Genomic DNA, 15,950 nt, shown 5'->3' with positions numbered 1-15,950 from the left:
GGTCAGCCCCCATGGGGAGGGGCTTGCCCCCCATCACCAGGTGCTGCATACGGGGGGGCACCGGGGGACCCCCCCCCCCCCCCACTGACAGCCAAGGGGTAGCAGCGCCCAAGCACCCCCCCCCCCCATATCCCCCATTTACACCCCGAGGGAGCCACCACCCATAGATCCCCCCATTTGCACACTGGGGAGTGGGCGCAGCACCTATAGACCCCCCTTTTTGCCCCTCTGGGGGGGCGACAGCACCCATATACCCTTCCCACTTGCATCCTGTAGTGGGGGAAGCACCCATAGACACCCCCCCCCCCCCCCTTTAAAATTCAATTCGCTCTCCTGGCACCCAAGGGAAAGGGAGGGCAGCACCCATATCCCCCCCCCTTTAACACCCCATATCTCCCCAGTTGACAATCGCGGGGGGCTCAAAGCCCTGGATGAGCAAACCCCCCCCCCCCCCTCCGTTTTTTTTTTCCTTCCCAAAATGAGCCAAACGGGGGCGAAATTAAAGGCATTAAGATGCAGCGGGGGCCCCGCGGGCTGGCACGGGGCGGGTTTGGCTTCTCGCCCTGGACAGGGTGGACTGGAATGGCGGGGGGGGACACAAAAGGGGGGGTAAGATGTCCTTGTCTGGGCTGGGACAAAGGGAGAGGTTTGGGGGGTGGGGGGCACGTGGCGGGGGGTTTCCCGGCCGGCCGGATAATTTCCCTCGTGGCCCCTCCAGTGCCCCCCAACTTTGTATTGACAACAAACACGGGGGGGGGAACCCCCCACCCCACTATTTACTGTCAACTCCCTCCTCCAATGGGCCCAGCCCAGCTCTCCCCGCCCCTCCCTGCGACTATAAAAGGGGGGGGGACACACACCAACCTGTCCTTTCCTATTGTCACCTTATGTGTGTTTCCCCTCCCCTCGGCCACCCTCACCATGCTCTTCTGGCACGGTCAACCTGACCATTACTGGTCCAGTCCTGGGGAGATGTACCCCATTTCCACCCCTGGGCTGCTCAGGTAACCCCTCCATCCTAAACCACTGATTTATTTTTTTGGGGGAGGGGGAACTGAGGCACAGCTGAGTGCCCATCCTCATGGGGGGGGGGTGTTTCTTTCATGCAGAGACCCCCCCATGCTGCCCTACTTGAAGCAGGAGGAGCCCCCAGTCCAGCTTTCCAGCACATCCTCTGCTCCCGGACATCTCCCGACATCCGGCACCACGAGGAGACCCTCACCCACCTAAACCAGGGTGAGATGGGGGGGCTGGGGGCACCCCAGGGGGGTCCCTCCCCTCCAGGGGCTCAGCACCCACTTTTGTGTGTCTCCAACCCCCCTTTCCTGGCAGGGCAGTCCTATGAGATCCGTATGATGGGGAGTCCTCAGGTGGACCCCGGCGGGGAGGGACAGAGGGTGGTCAAGGTGAAATAAGGGTGGGGACCCCCCCGGGTGGGACGCCCCAAAACCTGCGTGACCTCTTGGGGCACACGCTGGGGTGAAGCTCTTGGCTGACGTCCCACTCCAGCCTCAGATCAGCCCCATTTCAGCCCCGTTCAACCTCAGCTCCAATCCAGCCCCAGTTCAGCCCATTTCAGCCCCAGTCCAGCCGCAGCTCAGTCCCAGTCCAGCCCAGTCCGTCCCGTCTCTCCGCGGGGCGGTGGGCTCAGCCCGGCGGGGCCCGATCCTGCCTCAGAGCCGGGGCCGGGTGGTCTTCCACGACCGGCGCCTGCAGCTCTGGGAGCAGCAGCAGCTGGAGGGCTGGTGGTGGAGCCGCCCGAGCGACCGCATCCTCGATATCGGTTAGTGCCGAGGGGCTGGGGGGGCCGGGGAGGGGGCTGGGGGGCCGTGCTCACCCCCCTCCCGCAGACATCCCCGTCTCCATCGGTATCCTTGAACCCCAAATCCATCCCACGCTGCTCAACACGGTGGGATTCCTCTGGGAGCCCTCGAGTTGAGCCTCTGTCTTCGTGCAGGTGGGAGCCGGGCCTGGGGGGAGGTGGGGGGGGCCGGGGGGCCCATGGCGACCCCCCCCGACCCCGCTGTCCCCGGCCAGGTTCACTGCATCAGCACCGAGTTCACACTGCGGAAAAATGGGGGGGAGAAAGGGGTCCCCTTCCGCATCCAGATCAACACCTTCGGGGTGGGGGGCAAGGGAGACCCCCCCGAGCACCTCCACTCTGCCAGCTGCCTCGTCAAGGTGCTCAAGGTATTGGGGAGGGGAGGGAGGGGTCACCAGTGACTCCAGGGTGACCAGTGTCTCCCCCCTGTGCTGGCAAACCCCGCGCTGAGATTGGGGCAGCGCCCCGGGGGTCTGGGTGCCCGAGGGCCTGGGTTCATGGGGGGGGTGGGTGCATGGGGGGGTCTGGGTGCCTGGGGCTCTGCGCTCCCGGGGGTCCGGGACCCCTCGGCTGCCGTGCCGGTGGTCCCGGCGTCGCGCTCACGGCCCCGCGCAGCCCGAGGGGGCGGACAGGGAGCAGAAGACGGGTCGGGAGAAGGTGGAGAAGCAGCCGAGGCCCGAGCGGGAGAAGTTCCAGCCGGCCTATGAGAACACCGTGCTGACCGAGGTGGCACCCGGACCCCCAGGGTGCGCCCCCGGGACCCCGCATCCCCTCACCCCTCCCTCCATCCTTAGTGTGCCCCATGGCCAGACACGCTTGGCGCACCCCACAGCCCCCCGAGCACCCCGGGGCTGCCCTCACCGCACCCCTTCAGGCTGCTGACCCCCGAGAGGTAAGTGGGACCCCCCCCCCCGGACACACACTCCTTGCTGGGGTCTCCTGTTCAGCCCCATCCCCTCTCCCCGCAGGGTGCGTGTGTCGCCCACCTGCACCGCCGAGAGCCCCACGGAGGGTCCTGGTGAGGTGAGGACTCCATGGGTGCAGCCTCGTGTGCCCCGATAACCCCCCACGACCCCCGCCCCACCCCATGTCCCGAGAGTCTGGAGGTGCTGAGAACGCGCCCGCTCGGCTCGTGCCGGCAGACGCTGAGCCCCTTCCGACCCCCCTGGGCTGCAGCAGTGGCTGCACGAGCGATGCTGCTTCTCCTGCGCCCGCCTCTTCTCCAGCTTCACAGGTGAGGTCGCGGGCAGCGCCGGGCCAGGGCAGGGGGGTCGAGCCGATTCCCCCGGCCGGGACCACCCTGAGCCCCCCTGTCCGCAGGGACCGACCTGCTGAAGCTTCTCCCGCAGGGACCTGATCCGGATCTGCGGGGCCCCCGACGGCATCGGGCGCTGCAACGTGCTGGGGGGCAGGTGGGCTCGGGGGCCCCGAGGGGCTCCTTTCTGGGACCCTCGGGAGTCTCTGCGGTGTCTGCCTGGATTCTGCACCCCCCACCAGACCCCACCTCTGCCTCCGCAGGTGCCCCCGTCCCCGGCTGACCCACTTCGTGTCACGGGAGCCCACGGAGGGCGCGGAGGATGGGTGCTCAGGGATAGGGGTCTGCACGGGGCAGCCTGGGGATGGAGGGTCCACGCTCCCCGTCCCTTCCCGGTCCCCATCCCGTCCCCCAGGGCTGTTCCAGGAGCTGCACCTGGAGGAGCTGACGGTGGCCGAGCTGACCAGGAAGCCGGGCGAGCTGCTGGGGCTGCCCGCGGGCCAGATCCTGCAGGTATCCCGGCAGGGACCCTCTGGCACCCACGTCCTTGTCAGAGACGAGGTAAGGACCAAGGGGGACACCTGGGCAGTGCTGGACCTCAAACCTGCTCCCAGCGTGGCTCAGCCCCTGCTGGTGCCCCTCGCTGCAGCGGGGCGGGGGGGCCGGGACACCCCCCCCAGCCCAGCCCCTCTCACCTCGCCCCACAGATGACCAGGAACCTCCCGGACCAGACGTGCTTCTCGGTGACCATCAGCGAAGGTGACGCGGGGGCCGTGGGCAGGCAGAGCCGGGTGGGGGGCACTGCCCCCCGGCTGAGCCGTGTCCCTGGCAGCGAGTGGCCCGGGGGGGCTTCCACCTGGTGCTGTGGTAGGACCCGGCCCCCCCGGCGCCGCAGCTCCCCCGGGATGGGAGATCCACCGGCACCGGAGCCGTGCGGGGATGGGGGGAGGAGCCCCCCCTGCCAGTTCCCACCTTCACCGCGTCCCTGCTCTGTGTCAGAGCACGGAGGGAGCCGGTCCCGGCGCGGCCTCACCCCGGCGGCACCGGCTGGGGTTTGGGCAGGGGGTGGGAGCAGCCCCGGGGCCTCCAGCAGCTCCTGGGCCCACGGCTGGGGGTGCAGGGACCACCTACGACCCTCCCCAAACGACACGAATGGCAGAGGAACACACAGACCAGGGGCAACCTCACTACATATATATAGAGATTTACTTGTAGTTAATGGCATCATTATGTCCACACAGTGTCAAGGAAAGCACAGATACAGTATCATTAAAATAATATTGTACAGATCTCTCTATAATATATATATATAATCAAGGGAGTGTATGACAAGGTTCCAGCTCATGTGTCCAGAACATCAGCCTGAACGGGTGAGCCCACCCGAGTCTAAAAACGTGTTAAAAATTCCAAGGGGGCCCATCCTGGCCCCCAGCAGGGGGTCCTGGGTGAGATGAGAATGGGGCTGGAGGTCGAGCCTGGGGGTTTGCATAGAGGGGGAATAATCCCGATGTAGAGAACCCAGGAGAAGGGCTGGGGCAGAGCAGAGGGAGCTGGTGTTGGGAGGAGGTGGCACAGAGAGCCCCAGGAAAGGCAGGGTGCTGGGGGTCCTGGCCAAGGGGGGCATTTCCAGGGCCCCCCTCAGCCTGCAGGGCTGGCACAGGCCCGTGGTGTCACAGCTGGGTGCCAGCAGGGGATGGATGTCCTCACCTCTTCACAGAACTCAGAAGCCCACTGGAGTGGAGCCCACCCCCCCATCCCAGCTCTGCCAAACCACCCAGAGCCACCGGGCAGTGCCAGGGGCACCAGAGGTGTCACCAGAGACAGGACTCTGTGCTGAGATGTCCCCTCTGTACCACAGCCCTGACATCAGCATGGCCCAGGGGAGCGAGGGGCTGGGAGGGAAGGGAAAAGGCAAGTGGCTTCTCCCCCACACACCTTTTTTTTGGCCCCACACAACTCCTGGAGCTGCAGCACAAGCTCCTCAGCACCCGTGGGCACAGCCGGGAGCCCCTGCCAGGCTCCAGCACTGAGAACAGACTCCTCAGCCAGCTGGCTTGGATGCCAGAAAAAAAAGCAGACAGAAAAAAAACCCAACACCCCGACCTAAAACATCCCCAACCCTGCAATCCTTCCTCAGAAGAGGACAAGATGTTCTAAACCTGATTTTTGGGGCACACTCCCACCACGGGACACTGCAGCAAAGAACCTTGTCACACTGAGCTCCCAGCCACCCCCCACCCAGCAGAATTAAAAAGAAAGCCCAACCAAGAACCATGACACCATGGGCCAGCCATGAACAACACACAGTAACAGAATAACAATAATAATAAAAAAAGAAATTACAATGATGTTTAGAAAATAGGAATGTTGAAGGTTTTGAAGAACCCCTGGGCCAGCACGTTACACTTGCCACATCCTCATCCTGGTGGGGGAATGGCCACAGAATTGGGGTAAAAAGTGGTGCTGTGTGTCTGGAAGGATCAGCAAAGCCTGGTTTTTGGTTGTATTAGATCTCCTCACAGCTCCTGGAGGAGGATCTCGACAGCACCAGTTCAGGAGGGCTGAGGCTGGTTCCCTGGCCAGGTCCCTTCACCCAGTGGTGGCCGGGGCAGCTCTTGGGGGGCTGCACCACAGGAGGTGCCAGAAGGCAGATCCAGGGTCCCCAAAACATGGCTCTTCCAGGTGGGAACACCCAGCCCAGCCTCCACGACTGTGGGACACAACTTCTATGGAGGCACCTCGGGGTGCTGGGGGGCAGGCTGGGTGTGGAGGGAGGACAAGGAACAGGCCTGGAGAAGGGCTCAGGGTCCCAAATCCAGGAGCTGATCCACCAGGTCTGGTGCAGAGGCTGGACAACAGCCATTTGGCACTAGGGATGGAGCTCAGGCAGGGCGTGTTCCTCACCCAGCCTTCCAGGAGAGCCACCAGTTTGCATCATTCACCCCCAAAATGACAGAACAAAGACCCGGGCCGGGCTCTGCAGCCACCAGGTCACCCGCGGCTCAGGGCCCTGCTCACCAGCACCACCAATTCCCAAACACAACCCCTGTCTGGTGCAGGAGGGGTTTTTCCCTCTACAAAGGTCCTCTAGTGAGACACGGCTTGGAAAATGGTGTTTATTGGTATTTATAAATACAAACATAAGGAAGAGTCCATTTGAAGACGGATAATTGACTTAAAAGGACACTGTCAAGTAGTTTGAGCTACCTTAATGCTGTCACCCTGTTTGGAAAAAATAAAACGCTTTGGGTTCTGTATTCTTGAGTTTTCCCTTGAAAACTCTGCTCTGTTACAAGGAAATCAGCCAACTACACCCTGGCTTGCAAAGCCATTATTTTAATAGCTCTCCCCTGCCACAGGATCCACTAACCCAAGTGCTCTTCCCAGAGCTGTGAGCTCTGGGTGCTGCCCCAGGCACACCCGCCCCTTCCATCAGTCTGTCACGTTGGGAAGAGCCAGTAATTATCCTCTGCCACCCTGAAAACGGGAGGAAGGAGCCCTGCAGATGAAGTCTGGGAACATGCTCGTTGAGGAGAGAGAGAATCCGCAGCTAAAGAGGATCTGAATAAATATAACGGATTAAAAGCGATCTAGAGGAAAGGAATTGACAGTATCCTTTTAAACACAGCACACTAGATTTCCTCCCAGCAGACTGTGCATCTGCAAGACTTCGTGGAGCATATACAGATGGGTGGGGGGAATTTAAGTTGTAGATGAAGGGGACCCAGCTTTGGTGGTACCAAGAGACCCTTCGGGCTGCCGGGACAGCCCAGCCAGCGGGGGGTGGGTTGGGAAGCAACACACGGTCCTCAAAGCAAACCCACAGTGGGGAAAAAATGCTCCTGGGACCCTAAACCAGCCATTCCTCGTGCTGCACTCTGCTCTTCCCCCATCCTATGATTCTTGAGCAGAAAGGGGAAGTGTCACCTCCTGGCTGCTGGCAGTGAGGAGGGCTGAACCAACGCTGCTCTGGCTCAGTCACTGGGAACCATTGGTGGCCACGTGCTGCCGCCCAGCCCGGGGTGCAGCAGCAGGATCACAACCACTTACACCCCAGCTCCTCTTCCACAAACCTGACAGAGTTTGACCAAGTTCTGCCCCATTACACCCTTGGCACCTGCCCATCTGTTCCCATGTTTCATAGCAGGCATCTGGACCTGCCAGCATCGAGGAACCGCAGCTGCCAGAGCTGCGTGGGTGTCTCTGCTCCTCTGAAGCACCTGCACTAATCCTGCCTGAAATGCCCCCAAACCAGCTGCTCAAACACAGCCCTGACTCCAGGGGAGAGCAGAGCCCCAGGATGGCTTCTCAGACACTTACCTGTGGAAGATGCAAAGGTCAGAAAGTGCCCAGCACACAAAGGGCAGGTTCTCCTGCTGCCTTTAGCGAGTCGTTATTTCTCAATCGGGGCAACAAGCAAAAACTACTCTAATCTGCTTTACCTGGGGGGCAGGATGGGGCAGAGGGGAAGGGGGAACTTAGTCACTGGAACAGACTATAATTTTTTCCCTATCTCAGAAGTTATATTCTTGTCACTGGGATGAACCTGCAGTGCCAGACAAATTCCAACACCTTATTGTGGATAAAACCAGGCCAGGAATCCCAGAGGAGCCCGGCCCAGAGTGCAGCTCATTTCCCATGTAAACATCTTCCCAACAGGCCATCACAGGCTCAGGCTTCTAATGGTAAAAAGTACTTCTTTTAAATTTAAATGAATCAATTGATATCTTTTTTGTTTGGTACATCTCAAAAAAAAAAAAAATTACTGAATTAGAAATCTGTAAAAAAAAACCAAACAAAACAGCAGAATGAAGGGAGGGTAAAACCTGAGCCTGAGGCTGCAGGTTTCAGGCTGTGTCACAACTATCAGAGCCCTCTGAGCTGGGTGCTACAGGACACAGAAGAAACAGATGAACCTTTGAGGTGAGCATGCTCAGGGTGGTCAGCAGGGAAGCAGAGAAGCACGAGTCCATCATGTCCCACAACAGCTGCTGTTTCATTCCCCCACTGAGAAACGGACACAAAACTTGGTGGGATTATCAGGTTCAGGGTTTTTTTTTTCTGCCTTTTTCTTTTTTTTTTTTCTTTTTTTTTTTTTGTCTTCTGGGCAGCAGATGCAGGGTTAAAGCTTGTTCCTTTCCTCTCCCCCTCTCAAAGGATTTCTGATACTATTCCAACCTCAACAGCAGGAATGGTGATCCTGGGTTCACAGGAACCTCCCCTCCTTTCGGCAACGGTTTTATCTGAGCGTGCCCAGCAGGAATGGTCCAGTTACACCAATCCACCTAGAGGAAAAGCCAGCCCAGCTCCAGCTCCAGCTCTGCCGAGTTCACCAGTTTGCTGGGACAGGTGGGGCGTGTATGGAGGTGTATGAGTGGCTACAGGGGCCTGGCACCACAGCCCTGCTCACTGGCCCTCACCGACCACACGGGTGTCGCTCTCCTCCAAGATCCTGGTGTCCCCCGTGACTCTACAAGTGATCATTAAATACTCAGTCTGCAGGGGTGGCCACGTCCAGGGTCATAGGATGATGCAGCATCTGCAGAAGCGTTGCCTGCTGCCCCCCACCGAGGGCGGAGGAGTCACCGGCGCGAAGTAGGCGTGGACTTTAATGTTGGGTAGGTGGGTCTGCAGAGACAAACACAGGGGGACAAGTGACACGGGCAGTGGCAGAGCAAGGCTGAGACAGGCCTGGCTCACCTGGCTTCAGATCACAAACTGACAGACCCTGGAGTCACACTCAGTTCCCCAGCATGGCTTCCCACAGACTGTGGGTTAGCAAGTTGTTCTGATGGGTGATCAGAAACAACCATGCTCCTCCCTTGCCATCCATTCTCTGGGGGCAGAACATGGAGCTGAGCAGGTCCCTGTTCTCTCTGCAAACAAAATTTTACCACTGCTCCTCATTTACAGGTGGAGAAATCGACTCAGGAGGGCAATGGCTGGGACACAGAGTGCCTTGGAGGCCAGAAGCTAGTGACAGGGCAGCCCTGGCTCTGTCCCACTCACAGGGACATGCAGCCTCCCCTCCAACTCTCTGGCTTCATGACAGGATTAGCTGGAGTTCTGTACATGGGAATTGTCAGTACAAAGGATGCTACAATCTATGCTGAACATGTACTGCAGTGGAGAGGAGGTGCCTTCCTACACGTTTGGAAGATGCTGCCATGTCCCAGTGCTGGCAAAGGAGAACGCTGGGTCTCCCTGCTCAGTGAGCACAGCAGTCACCTCCCATCCCTTCCAGCTACTGCTCATTCCCAGCCCATCTTCTGAGTGCAGGACAGCTATGAAAATCATAGATGATGGTTCTTACAATACTTCTATGAATGAGCACCAGGTCCTGAGCAACTTCAAACCTCAGCCCTCCCTCCTCCCACCAGACCAAGTGTTCCTGTCCCAGCCTTAGCGGGGCTGTCATTTTGTTTTGTTTTGTTTACCCTGAGTCTCTTGATCCCTGCCCGTGTGATCTGCTGACAGTCGTACAGTTCTATCCTCTCCAGGCTGTGGCAGCTCTTCAGGTGCTCCAGGGAGGCATCAGTGATCAGGGGGCAGTTGTCCAGCTCAATCACCTCCAGGCGGTCGTGGGCGCAGGCGCCGTTCCCCAGGTGGCGGATCCCGTCATCCGTGATCAGCTCGCAGTGGGACAAGCTCTGCAGCCAAACACAGCCTGTCAGCAGCTCTGCCACTGGCAAGCAAAGCCAACACCCTGCCAGGAGACACTGTGGGACGAGACAGGAGCTGGCCCATGTCTCATAGGTGCAGCCTGGTTGGCCTCAGTGGTGTCCTGGACAGGTTTATGGCGCGTCCCTGCTCTCCAGGCTCCAGGTGCTGAGCTCTGGGGAGATCCAGTGACTGATGTGCCTGCCAGGGGGAAACTCGGGGTTGCAGCATGATGGAAAAGGCAGCTGCTGGAGGAGGAGACCCTCGGGGCCAGGAGGATGGCACAGAAATGCAACAAACGCCTCTGCTATTGGACAGATCATTGTGTGAGATGAGCTGCCTCCGACACCCCGGGAAGGCCCCTCTCTCTAAGAACCAGCAGAAACGCAGCGTCACCTCCTCGGGGCATTTATCTTTGTGGGGCTGCATCTCAGAAGTTCTTGAGGAGGAGTCAGGGCTTGAGTGAGGAGACAGCACCAGTGCAGCAGGGACTGCACCCAACCCCTCCCAGGACAGGCCTTTTCACAGTGACACTGGAACAGTGCACGCAGGGACACAGGGGAAACCCAGATGAATTTCCCAGACTAAGGGAAACTAGTTCCTTAGACTAAGGAGAACATTTTTTTCCAGATCCAGCAACCTTTCCAGGTTCCAGCTGCTCAGTTCCATCCTAAGGCAGAAGGGCTGCAATCTCCTTTCCTACAGACAGACTGACAGCGTGGTTTGCAGACAGATCCTGCAAGGCTTGCTGTGGATGGCCAGGGGCTGGTACCAGGACAATCCAGTGTCCTAGAACTCATTCTGGGGCAGCTGTGGGTGCCTGGCACACAGAAATGGCAGCAGTAGGGGAGGGACAATAGGTTCTTCAGGGTCAAGTTTCCACATGAATTCTTCCAAGCCTTCACAACACATCTATGAAGTCAAAGAGACAAATCCCCACAGGCAGGGCTTGAAATCCCTTTGTTTATAGAAGGAAAATGCTGAAAGTCCCACTTTAATACTCACCAGAACCTGGAGCCGTGGACAGTGGATGGAAAGCTGGATGAGTGTACTGTCTGTTATCTGGAAAGGAATAAAGAGACAGCCTCTTCATGCTGGATGCTTTGCACAAGGATGTTTTCCCCCCTAAGAAAGAAAAGCTGCAGACTTGTGCCCAACCCATGGCAGTTCCCCCCAGGCACCCTCCTGAGCCCCTCAGGAACTCATCTCCTGCATGACCAGATTTCAGATGTACAGATTCTTTCACTCCCTTAGAGAAAGTCCCTCCTGTCCCTCAAGGGCTCTTAGGGCAGAGCTGCTTTTCTGAACCTCCTCAGGTTGCTCTCAGGACAGAAGCTGACAATTCAGAGAAGCAAGTGGGCAGACCTCTCAACACCACAATGTCTCCTCAGTGTTTGTCTCTGAAAACACAGGAGGTGTTCAACCCCCTTCCAACAGCCTCGTGGATTGCCCAGTTGCTCCTCTTAATTCTTCAGGAAGACAGAGACTCAGCACAATGGCCTCATGACTCAAAGCACTCAGAAGGGAACGTGCTGGGCTGGCTTTGTTCCATGCAGCCAGTCCAAAGACACAGCCAGATTTTTCTCCTTCCTTTTTTGGGTTAACTTTAAATCACATCCTGTCTGGACTATTGTAATTTCCTCTTGTGATCCCCTGAATTTCTGCCCTGTAAGCATCAGGAAGTGCAGAATCCCAGGGTCACCCTGTTCTCATGGCAGGAATAAAAATCCTGTTACCTTTCCTGTCTTTATCTGAATCCACTCCCAATCTATCCTTTGGGTTGGAGATTTTTCAGGGGATCTTGACTAAATTCAACTATTTTCCCCTGTAAATGTGTCTGCAGAGCAGTGAGCAGGTATGAGGGACTCAACAGGCATCACACTGCATCCCACTACCTTGGAGTGGCAGCACAGGGACCCCAGTTTTAGTTCAAGTTGCTGCTGTGGCCTCTATAAAATCAAACAGCCTGGCTGTGTTTTTTCAAAGCAGAAGTAACTCCCACTGCTTCTAGCAATTCACGTAGTGCAGAGATCTTACTCTAGGACTTAATCTTGTGTCAAGGGTCCCAATTCACCCACCTATTACATGACCTTCAGGATACATCTACTACTATTAAATGCCTTTCTATTCACAGCAACATCCATTGCTCTGAAATATGAATAAGGGCTCAAGCAATATTTCCTTACCCAAATAGATCCCATCTTCTGGCTCAGGATTCTAAACCAAGTACTGATTTAGAGACAGTCTGCTCTTTCATGATCTTTCCCCACTGCTGTGACTGTGTTAACAAACAAAAAGTGACAGCCAGAGGAGGCACCTCCTACCTGGACACACTCTTCCAGGTCCATTTTTTCAAGCTCATGGCAGTTCTAGGAACAAACAAAAGATCCAACACACAAACTAAGTGCAAAGTTCAGCCAGCAAATATAAACACAACTACAATAAAACCTTTTTAGAAAGGAAGGGGTTTTTTTCCCCTTAAAACTAAGAGGAAAGTTTGCTGCTTCTTTATGAACACCTCCAAATATAGTGCAGGAAATCCAGCAATTTCACTCATTTAAAAGGACCAAGGATTTTTATTCACCAAAAAGTAAAGGAGGTTAAATTCAGGGTCAGTTGCATAGAACACAGATTTATCTAAAGAAAAACAAACAGTAAAGTTTGGAACTATCAAGTATTCAACATTTCATGCAGGTTGGATACACACCCTGGTGGATGTGTGGCTCAGGACAAGGCCAAAGATGAGACACAACCTCATGTTTGTGACTTTGCTTCTGCTCAAATGTTGGTATCAAAAGCATGACCAAAAAAATGTACATTCTGGAGAAAAGCCCCAGTTAGTTCTTCTCTATCACAAAAAGCAAAGATACTTGACAGAAAGGGTGGGCAGGAGCACTTACCCTAGCTAGAGTGGTGAAGCCCACGTCTGTTAGTTGAGAACACCTTGCAACTTCTAATATTCTGCACAGAAACAAAGTACAATAACCATAGTGGAGTCATTTTGCTTTTCAGTGTTGCAGCAAAAGCTTCCAGCAACCCAGGGAAGTCTGACCAGGGTGAGGCTGTGCTCTCTGAGAGGGTCACTTGCACAGAGCATTCACCCTCTGTGCCCGAGGGCAGGTCACAGGGAGAGAAAAGAAGTCAGGCTACAAGGGAACTCCAAGGGTGATCCAGGTCCAACCCCTCAAGTGCTGGACCAAGGGGCTCTTAAAAGCCTTCAGTGCTGGACACTCCACAACCTGCCCAGGTCATCTCCTCTAGTTTTTTACCCAAAACACAGATCCCAAGGTGGAAAAGGGTGTAACACACAACTGCAGATGGCTATGAGAGAATAAATCTTTAATGCCATGAGAGAAGAGTCTGAAGTCTTCCAAGAGGCAAACTGCTTGTTCTGTGACAACAGGTAAACCTCCTGGCAGCTGCTGCAGCTCCACAGAGCTTTGCTCCACAACATCAACATATTTATCCACCTTGCTAGAAAAGAAACCCAACCTGCCTACAGTGCATGATGAATTTTACTGTACAGAGCTTAATAGTGTCCAGCTGCAGCTGAACATAAACACAAACCATTTGGAACCAAAGCCATGTTTTACCTTCCCCTTTCAAAACTGGTTTCCATACATTCTTATGCTGCACTTTGTGCCCAGAATTCTTTAAATGAGCTCAGCTCAGACAACAGTTTTGTTTTCTTTTTCCCCCTGGAAGACAGGTATTTTATGCCATTTAAAACAGGCCACTCAGCTGTTACAGATGTCAGATAATAAAACTGTTTCTTCTTCCTGCACCTGGCCATTTTCTGATTTACAGCCAAGTCTCCCTGGAGAAACCTGTCCTAATAAAAAAAGTCTTAAAAAAGAAGAAATAAAAAGAAGCAAGCACCTGCAGAGCTGTTGCTGGCAGCCCATGCTGCCCAGCAGAGTGAACATTAACAGAAATTCCTTCTGCTACAAAACCATCATGAAAATCCTGTTACAATCACACCTCAAGGGAAACAACATTGTTTAAAAGCATTTTCAGTTCTCAGTACAAAGGTAACTTGACCTCCACTGGTTGTGTCATGGAAGAACAAAAGCAGATAAGACAATGGTGCAAAAGGAGAGAGCTACTGGGTGAGCACAGGCAGCACACAGCACCACAGCATGGAGCTCTTCACCACTGTTTTACTCACACGAGTTTAGAAACCAGAGGTTTGGGTACAACTCCAATCATCCCCCAGCAAATGCCTGGAAAAAGCTCCGTGATAAAAAGATGCAGTGTCAGAAAGACCTTCAGAGCCTAAACCAGCTCAAATACTACATGACCCTGTCACCAAGAGCCTTGCTCAACATGCAATGGGTCACTGGAGCTGGGGAAGCTGCAGTGAGAACTTACCTGAGCCTGGGGCAGTTCTGTCCCAGGGCATTCAGGATGGCATCTGTAATGTTAGAGCAGCCTGAAGCACACAAGGATTGTAACTTGTGGCATCCTCTGCATATTGTAATGAGACCATCATCTGTTATTTGCTACAAGAAAAACAATAACAACATCATAAGCCATAACAAGGCAGGTGGAGGTGCAAGGCCCTGCAGACTTCCCTGCTCAGACTTCCAACCAGGCACTTCCCTGGGGCCAAGTTATGCTGCTTTCAGCCCAAAAACGCAGTCAAATACTTCACTGGAGCAGCTGAACCAGGATAAGCCACATCGAAGTGACTTGTAAACAGTCAGAAAGTGGTTCCACATGCAGGGAGATGTTTCTGGGCTGGGGCCACGAGAGCTGTGAGGCAGGAGCAGCCCTGCAGGCCCAGGGTTGGCCTCCTGCCTCCCTTGCAGCCCTGGCTTTGGGAGCCCTTGGCTGAAACTCAGGACAAGGAAGCACCTAATGGAGTTACCCACAAATAAGCAGCAGGTTGTTTGCACAACCAGCCTTCTCAAACATACACTTTGGTGGTTTGGGCTCAAAACCTGAGCTGTGTGAGACAGGCCTGCAGCACAAACCCTGTTACATTCACCCCCTGGTGAAGTCACAGCAGCAGTTTCTTAGGTCTGGATGTTCAGAGGCAGCCAGACCCCAATCCCACTGGGCAGCACCAACCTAGGGACTTTGAAGACAGCAAACAGCCAGTCTGGGGCTGGTGAGTGCTGGAGGGAGGTGAGACAGAAACCAAAGAGAACTTGGGATTTTCAGTTAAGATGATCAAGAACCTTGTTAGTTTTCTTCTCCCTTCCTCCTGTTGGCCTCTCCCCATCCTGCCTGTTCCCTAGGAGCCAGACACAGGTCTGGAACTTGCCAGCAGTCCTGCTTTTCCCAGATGGGCACTAGTCTCTAGCCAATCCAGTAACTGGAAAAGCTGCTCCTCACACAGGACAGGGAAGGGGCAGCCCTGCAGCCTCAGTCACTCCTGGAAAAGGAAGAGACTGTTGGGCTCCTCCCTGGGACAGACTGGCTGCATGTGCAAAGAGCCCATTCCAGTTTATTTCTTGGCATAAATTCACATTTTTGGCACTGCAGGATAACTGGTTTCAAGCCCTTCTGTGCAGGGAAACTGCAGTGGGTTCAGTTTCACAGTGAGGCCAGAGGAGCCTCCAGCACCACACAAACACTCTGGCCCCATGGAGAGAATTTTCCAGCCTGTCCTGGAAATCAGTTGAGAAGCCCCGTGGGCAGGGCAGGGAGACAAACAATCCTGACCAAGGGAATGCTATGACTCTGTTTTGGGGGCTTATTCAGCATTACTGAAGGCTACCAAAGAAGCTGTTTTCCATCAACTATTTTTAAAAGCCTGGTAAAAGCTGAGCTGCCCTGTCTGCTGGGGGGACACATCCTGCATGGTCCTGCCCAAGGATGGCTGAGCTGGGGAAGCAGAGGAAGTTTTACTTACTAAGCATGTTTGAAGGTTTAAAGTCACCAGTTCAGGACAATGTGCACCAATGTATTTCAGAGCTTCGTCTTCAAGCTGGAAAGGCAAATCCAGAGAGTGAAACAACCTTGGTAACACTTGAAGCAACCTTCAAAACAAAGTTTTGAGGAACAGCAAAGCATCTGTGGTTTTGGAGACCTACTGGGGAGGAGGGCAATGCACTGTAGCCTCAGCAGGGAGGACAAGCCTTTTATTTTGGGCTTTTACCACCTCAGGAGCAGAGTTCAAAGACCCACAACACCAAGTTACTGATTTAAGGAGAAGCTGATCTGGTCAAACATGCACCATTAACAGAGCAAGTAGCGAAATCTGCA

The 15,950-nt window shown here is 55.2% G+C and overlaps 1 protein-coding gene and 1 pseudogene across 3 annotated transcripts in view; one reads left to right on the top strand and one right to left on the bottom strand.

The window, feature by feature from the left end:
• The first annotated feature begins 921 nt into the window (after positions 1-921).
• Positions 922-4,451, top strand: LOC127394237 (transcription factor CP2-like protein 1; annotated as a pseudogene).
• Positions 4,452-6,179: 1,728 nt separating this feature from the next.
• Positions 6,180-15,950, bottom strand: part of FBXL20 (F-box and leucine rich repeat protein 20) — a 37,734-nt gene continuing 27,963 nt past the window's right edge. For all 3 annotated transcript variants that reach the window (XM_051640518.1, XM_051640519.1, XM_051640520.1), the window contains 7 exons: positions 15,598-15,672; positions 14,109-14,239; positions 12,638-12,698; positions 12,062-12,106; positions 10,743-10,799; positions 9,515-9,727; positions 6,180-8,705 (listed from right to left, as the gene is read on the bottom strand). In XM_051640518.1, coding sequence (XP_051496478.1) covers positions 8,598-8,705; positions 9,515-9,727; positions 10,743-10,799; positions 12,062-12,106; positions 12,638-12,698; positions 14,109-14,239; positions 15,598-15,672 — 690 coding nt within the window. In that variant the 3' untranslated portion in view covers positions 6,180-8,597. The remainder of the gene's footprint in view (positions 8,706-9,514; positions 9,728-10,742; positions 10,800-12,061; positions 12,107-12,637; positions 12,699-14,108; positions 14,240-15,597; positions 15,673-15,950) is intronic.

The sequence above is a fragment of the Apus apus genome, chromosome 25, assembly GCF_020740795.1.
Source record: "Apus apus isolate bApuApu2 chromosome 25, bApuApu2.pri.cur, whole genome shotgun sequence".
NCBI classification, from domain to species: domain Eukaryota; kingdom Metazoa; phylum Chordata; class Aves; order Apodiformes; family Apodidae; genus Apus; species Apus apus.
The sequence above is the reverse complement of the archived record's forward strand: the minus strand, read 5'-3'. Positions and strand labels throughout refer to the sequence as shown.